The sequence below is a fragment of the Narcine bancroftii genome, chromosome 12, assembly GCF_036971445.1.
Source record: "Narcine bancroftii isolate sNarBan1 chromosome 12, sNarBan1.hap1, whole genome shotgun sequence".
NCBI lineage: Eukaryota > Metazoa > Chordata > Chondrichthyes > Torpediniformes > Narcinidae > Narcine > Narcine bancroftii.
The window spans coordinates 78,519,003-78,526,845 of NC_091480.1; the positions used below are offsets into that span (position 1 = coordinate 78,519,003).

At 39.3% G+C, this 7,843-nt stretch overlaps 1 protein-coding gene across 1 annotated transcript in view; it reads right to left on the reverse strand.

Moving 5' to 3' along the window:
• The window catches only part of LOC138747621 (rho GTPase-activating protein 23-like), a 263,779-nt gene extending 258,429 nt beyond the window's left edge, over window positions 1-5,350 (reverse strand). Inside the window, exon 1 of the mRNA XM_069907014.1 lies at window positions 5,196-5,350. Within this exon, the coding sequence (XP_069763115.1) occupies window positions 5,196-5,204 (9 nt within the window). The 5' untranslated portion in view covers window positions 5,205-5,350. The remainder of the gene's footprint in view (window positions 1-5,195) is intronic.
• Window positions 5,351-7,843: the final 2,493 nt, after the last annotated feature.

Below are 7,843 nucleotides of genomic sequence, written 5' to 3' on the forward strand. Positions count from 1 at the left end.
CTGCAATATAAGGAAAATGAAATAAACTATAAACCTAAGCAGAAGTGGGAAAAGGATCTGAACATCAAGATAAAAAATGAAGTATGGGAAAAGTTATGTTCTGGAACTATGAAGAATACAATAAACACAAGGTTACGCATGATACAGTATAATTGGTTACACAGGGTATATACCACTCCTCAAAAATTTTTTTAAAATGGGATTCAACATTATCGGATAGATGTTTTCACTTTAAGAAGGAAATGGGAACAACTTTACATGCAACTTGGGCATGTACGAAAGTGAATACGTTTTGGGAGGAATTAAATCAGATACTAAATAAAATTACAAAAAAATAACATACCAAAAAAATGATATTTCTTTTAAGTAACATAAGAAGTATAGAATTAAGCCTCAAATTGGATAAAGTGCAAAAAAAAATTCATTATGATAGCCTTAGCAGTAGCAAAAAAATGTATAATGTCAACTTGGAAAATGGAAGAGAGCATGAGAATACAGCAATGGTACATGGAAATGAATAAATGTATTCCATTGGAAAAAATAACATATCATTTAAAAAATAAAGTCACAATGTTTGAACATATTTGGGAACCATACAAGGTTTGCCTACGACCTGCATCCCCTAAAATGAGAATGAAAATGATAAGAAGACAAAACGACAAGATTCAGGGTGCAATAAATAGATGACGCATTTTACTTGTTTATTTTCCTTTGTGTGAAGATATTGTTTTATGGTTTTATTGTATGGTATATGTTAAATATTTATGGGTTTTGGAGGGGCGTGGGTAAAGCTCCTGAGGAAATATAGGCATTGACAGGTTTTCTTCATGATGGTTCAGGGAAGATCTTCCAAGATAGTGACTCCCAAGAGCTTATGCTCACCCTCTTCATCTCAGATTCCCCCAATGATCACTGGATCATACATCTCTGGTTTTCCCTTCCTGAAATCAACAATCAGCACCTTGGTTTTGGTGACATTGAGTGCAAGGTTGTTGTCGGTGCACCATTCAGCCAAGTTTTCAATCTCTCTCCTGCATGCTGACTCATTGCCCCTTTTTATACAACCCATTACCATGGTATCGTCAGCAAATTTGTCGATGGTGTTGTTGTCTTAATGAGCTACACAGTCGTACGTGTAAAACGAGGATAGCAGCGACAGCTTTGATGCTCCAGTACTGATAGAGATTGTAGAGGAGATGTTCTTACCAATCCTCACTGATTGTGGTGTGGAGGTGAGGAAATCAAGGATCCAATTACACAGTTGGGTGTTGTATCCCAGGTTTTGGAGTTTCACGATCAGTTTTGAAGGGATTGAAGTGTTAAATGCCGAACTGTAGTCGATAAAGAGCATGCTTATGTATGCATCTTTGCTATCCAGATGTTTCAGAGCTTCATGTAGAGCCAGTGAGATGGTATCCCTTGTAAACCTGTTGCTACAATAGGTGAATTGGAACAAATCCATGTTGAGGCTCGGACAGGAGCTGATATGCTTCAGCACCAACCTTTCAAAACACTTCATCACTATTGATGAAAGTGCCACTGGTCGATAGTAATTTAGGCAGGTTTCCACACTCTTCACGGGCACCAATACGACTGACGCTTGTTTGAAATAGATGGGTATCACGTCCTTCCGAAGTGAGATGATGAAGATATAATTGGCAAGTACAGATTTCATCCCAACATATCAGGAGTGGAAGTTTTCCCAGGAAGTATGCAGGCCCAATAATCTTCAGCTGTCTCACTATGCTTCTGTCCCTCATTCCCTCTTGTACTACCCCTCTATATTTTGTGTAAACCGCTCAATTCCCAACCTCGCACCTGTCAAATGCTAATTCTTCTATTCCAATGTCATTCAACGCTATAATTATCTTATCCTTCTCCATTATGGAAACATATGACAGTGGGTGAAAAAACACCACTGTAAAGGCTTCACGTGTTTAAATTGCCACCTTACCTAATAGGTTTTCCTCTACATAGCAGTAGTCTCTTTTGTTTTCTGTAACTGCTCCAGCAGTCACCTTCCTTATTGGGCATTGATCAAAAAAACCAAGAGATTTCAGAAATTCCTCCTTTCCTCCTACCCCCACCCACCATCTATATTTGTGTCTTCCATTATCATTACTCCATGGTTTTTGCACATCTATAAAATTTCCCCCCCACATTTGCCCATCAATATCCATTTCACTGACACCCTACAGAGTTTTTCCAATTATGAAAATGCCCCTTTGTTGATTTCTTACTACAAGTTGATTCTATCTTTGATTATTCCAAGATATTCCTCTTTCCAAAAATATGGTATCTCTTGTGGCAGCACATATACTCGTGGCGAACCAGCCCCGCTTGTACCGCCGCGTGGCGGGGCAGCCACGAGAAGATGACGCCGTCAGAGGACCTCCTTGCCTCGTGGTTTTAGCCCAGTGCGCGCCTCAGGGAGGCATGATAACGTCACCGCCCACGCAGGGGCGGAGTTCACACTGCCCTTAAAGGGGCATGCACGAGTTTTAAAATAAACGTTTTTTTGAGAACCTCCAACATGGTGGTTGTGAGTCTTCTTCATCGTAGTTGCTGCTACACTCTCTTAATTAATACACCCACCCTTCCTTCCCTTCCCTTTTTTTTCCCCTGAACAAGATGTATCCAGGAATATTTAAAACTCACCCTTGCTCTTTTCCAATTAGGTCTCAGTTATTGCCACAACATAATTATCTGAGCTAAAAACTCACCAATCTTGTTTAAAATGCTTTTTGCATTTACCCATGTGGTCCCTTGAATTTCTTTCTTTTATGTTATTTATCTCTCCCAACCCCTTTTGAATTTATTTTCTTTTCAGTCCTACATTCTTGAACCCAAACACTGCCAGAATAATTTAAATTTTCTGCCATGGGACTATCAAACCTCTGCAAGGATAGTGGCTCTGGTTCTGTTAAGGACCTCGGAGCTGAAATATTAACTCTGGTTTTCCTTCCACAGATATTGCCCGGCCTGCTGAGCACAGCCAACATTTTCTGTTTTTATTTCAGATTTCTAGCATCTGCAGTTATTGTGAGTTTGCATGATTGACATATTTTCTAAATGTCCTCGGCTTCCTCCATAATAACGGATGCCCAATTATTTTCTTCATAATTCACGTTCAGCCAACTGTTCCGGCTCCCTCTTTTGTTCAATAGTAATGTCTTATATGCAGATTTCTGATTTCTGATCTTCTGAGACCTCTCCAGAATTCAGGGAATTTTGGAAGATTATAGTAAACACATCCATTACTCTGTTACTATTTCCTTTAAGAGAATAGCATTCAGGCCATTTCCCTTAAGAGAATAGCATCCAGGCCATTAGGTCCTGGGAACTTGTCAGTCTTTGGACCAATTAGTTTGCCAGAAATATTTTTGTGATAGAAATTGTTTTAATTTCCTCTGCCCCTAGAGCCATTCAATTATTATTACTGAAATAATTTTAATGGTTTCAATTACAAATCCTTATATAAAATAATTTAGAATCTCTGTTTTTTCTCCATTTCCCATTATCACTCTCTCCTCAAGAATTTTGGCTACTGCACAGTTACTGCTGCAGTGCACTATATACAGAGAAGAATCAGAAACAGATTCTCTAGTTCTCACACATTCCTGTTTTAGTGATATTTGAAAATAAAAACTGGCTGAAGTACTAGGGAGAACATTTGGTCTTCTTCAAAACAACACCATTAAATCTTTTACATCCAGCCAAGAGGGAAAAGGGGACTTTTGTTCAATGTTCTATACAAAAGTTGACACCTCTGACATTGCCCCTCAGCTGTGTACCGAAAAGGCAATTCTGGAGTGGGACTCCAGAAGGTATGGGCATTAATGCAGCAGGTAGATATCATATACAGTAATTAAAATGAAAAATTTGTATCAAACTCAATAATTAAATCCAATAAATAGGTTTGGCTGACAAATCCAGGCTTTTACAAACAATTAAGTAAAATTAAACACTAAGTCAAAGTGAAATTGGAAATAATCAAATACCACCTCCAATGCTGCTCAGCAATGCCACCCACAAAAGGTTTGACATGCAGATTATTATCCATAAAACTTAACAAGAAACCTTACATGGAAAACATGCAAAAGACAACTATGGGGTGCAAGTACATTCAATTAATTGTAGAGGTCTATTCCTTTAAATCAGCAAATATCGAACAAAAATTTAAGATCCAAGGGCAGTTAATGTGGCTCTTCACTCACAATTATGCAGGAGCACTGGCACATCTCAGAGAGCACTAATGTCTTAATGCAACTGGCCACAGGAATGGCAAAAAGGAAACTTAAGAGTCAAGAGCTTTCTAAGTAAATCACAAGGAAATGTAATTGCATTACTGTTATTTTCACTATGTAATTGAAAAAAAAAATCAATTTTTTTTAGGGAGTCATTTCTCTCTAGAAATTTAACCAAGCATTTCCACTCTGGAGTCCAACTCCAGCATCCGTTGTGCATAAGATGAAGACAACCCCATATGCAGAGTTCTTTTAGAGTTATGCAAGGAAAGTCAGAACAACTCTAAGAAAAACATTATTTATACTCTCCAAACACCCATATTTTAGTAAAGCAAGAGAGACCTCCTTTTCTCATTTTAATTCCACCACAAGCCAATTGTTGAATGGGATGCAGGTACTTTCATTAAACTCTGGTTATCTCCTCATGATCAACTGTTCATCCCAAACCAGGAGCATTGTTAAGCTAACCTACAACTACAAGTGCCAATCTTCCAGATCTTCCTATCCCAAATCACAGTCCACTCCAACATTCACCATTAACCTGAAACCTTAATTCTGTTTCTCAGATGCTGCCCAATGAGTTGAATATTTCCAGCACCTTCTGTTTTTAATCCAGATTTCCAATTATTTTTAAGAATGAACTTGCAGTTGAACAATGGAAGGTCTGGTATGAGTATGCGATCTCATTCCTCTGGGAATGTCAAATAAAACAGGACTCGACTGCATTTACACATTATTCAGTTTTACAGTTGTCAGCTATTAGATGTGGGGAGGAGGTCTAAATGTGCATGGAACTTATGGAGACACATTTAACTTTCAATTATCTTGGATCAGCATCCTTCTGTGTAGCTCAAGACAACGCCCCAAGAGAAACTCCACAGTTAAAATATCTTTTACTTTTTTTATTTTATAATGAACTTAAGAGCATGCAAACCTAATGCCTCTTACCTGTGCCATCCTGTTCACCCAGGTTGAAGCCCTAGGCTTCCATCACTCCTATCCTGCAACTTGCAACAAAACGAAAAATACAACTGCATTCTCCATGGGACTTTTCTGGCTGGACGCAACAGACTGCATTTCAACAAATGCATGTCTCATACAGCCTCTTGAAATCACAAAGCAACATTCGCTGCTCAGGCCACCCCCTCCCCTCCCCCCCAGCTGTGTACCGAAGGTCATATGATGTGCCCATCATTTCTAAACCATGACAGCTGCTTACGTGGGAAGAAATGATCCTTTCGCAGCAAGATCTTCCACGGATTCATTTGGTACATGTACTCCTAAATTCCGCCGAGTTCACTCCAAATAAAATGTGACTAAAGCCCCTAAAATCTGACGCTCTTTTGTTACTCACCCAACTATTTCTCCTCTGCTTCCCACCCTCATTCTAGCCTTAGCCTGAAAAATGTTCTAAAATTAACCCCACAGTTGCCAAACAACATAAGAGAATTCATGAGAAATTAGAATTAGAAATTATTTCCTAACTTCATTCCACGTGCTTGTTAACAAAACTAACAAGAAAACCAATACCCAAATGCAGGATCTTCAGATATGGCAATTCCAGTCAATGGGAGTTTTCTTACTATTTAACAGAAATGTGTAAAACTGATAATAGGAACTTAAAGGGTTAGTCCTTTGGGATCATTATTAAGAATGTGTCATTGTATATAGCAGCAAATATAACAAGAACAAAAAGTTCATACAATTAGACTTTAAAATTATCAAATCGTAAATGCAAATATTTGTTAATATACTAGGCAGATAAAATGTCACTGAACTGACATTGAATAAATGAGGAATTCCAAATTTAGCCCATGAGTAAGTTCATCCATAGGCTCTGCTCATTTATTACAATGTCAAAAATTAACTACATTCTTTTGATGACTATTATTTGAGTAACAAATCAGACTGATCACATAAACAACAGACTACTAAGTGCAGAAATGAAGAAAATATTACTTTGGAGATTTGTTCGTCTTTGAAATGCTCTTATATACTCAGTCGTTGTCCCAGGAGATTACAAAATTAGTACTGTATCTAAAAAAACAAACGTGGAAAATTGTTCAGCTCTGTCCGAGTAACAATGTCTATGAAGATCCAATCTGGCCAATAATCATCTAATAAGCCTACTCTCAATCAAAATGATGGAAATTGTCATCAACCTTGTGAAGTGTAGCATTTACTTGCCTGTAACCGATGTCCAGTTTGGGTCTGTGGCGTAGATAAAAGCTCACACTCAACTGGAGGGAGAACAAATGCTTTTATTAGCTTACAACGCAGGTCGGGTTCACAAACAGGCTTCAGAGGGGTTCAGAGATTAGGCGGGAAACCAGGGTTATATACGGGCCCCAGGGGGAGGAGCCGGGAGGCGGGATCAGTTGCCAGTACAGCACACTTCTAGTGAATCCCAGTTCACTACAGAGTTGCACCACAAGCACTTAGTTCTAGGACTCATCACAACTTTAGCCCAAATTTGGACCTTGGAGATGAATTCAAGGATGTGAGCCAAAGAGTGGCTGCTTCTAACATCAAGGCAGCATTTGAGTGAGCGTCTCAAACTGCACTAGTAGAAAAGAAATCAATCAACATCAATGGAGTCAACCCTCAAACAAAAGAAGATCACTTTGGTTGTTGGAGGGGAATCAACAGGATATCACTGCAGAAATTCTTCAGTACCAAAATTCTAAGCCCAAAATCCTCAGTTGTTTCACTCATGACCTTCTTCCCATCATGAGATCAGAAGTGAAGGTGTTCCCTTGTCATGATACAACACTGAATTCTGTTCACAACACCTTAGCAAATGAACTAGCCAATCCCATTTGTAGAAAGACCTGAATAGCATTTGTATGTGGGCAGGTACATTACAAGCAACTTTCATACTGAAGTGTCAGAGCTCCAGCATGTACCCCTGCCTTTCAATGACATTAGCAGCATTGAATCGACCACCATAAAAATCCTGGGATTAAAAAATAATCTGCTGGAGGAACTCAGTGGGTCTGGGAGCATCTATGGATGCAAAGGGATGGGCAATATTTCAGGTCAAGAGCCTGCATCAGGACTGAGTGCACAGGTGAAATTGCCAGTCAAAAGAGCTGATGGGGAAAGGTGAAGAAGGAAATGGCAAGCAGTAGGTGGGTCCAGTTGAGGTAGGATTGATAGACAGGTGGAGCCAGGTGAGGGAGGGAAGAGTGGAGATCGTGATATCGGTGCCATATTTGCTAAAATGACAAAAAGCCATGGTGACATCAATTGCACCTCCTTTTGCTCCACAAAGCAGTCACCCAATCAATCTTTGGTTTCAGCAGTTTAAAGGAGACCAACTCGAGCACCAAATGAATGACCACTGTTCTGGAAAACATGCAAATACACTGCTTACCTTCAAGGGCTGTTTTGAACAAATGGTGGGAAGGGAAAGAGGTAAAACAAAAGATGTTGCATCACTGGTGTTGTAGGGAAAGTGCTGTGCGAATGGGTCAGTTGGTGCAGAATGAAGAACAGACCTGGATGTCACATCGTGAAAAGAATGGAAGCTTTGGTAATAGATGATTAGCTATGATTGTGTTGAATGGTGGACCAGGCTCAAGGGATTGAATGCC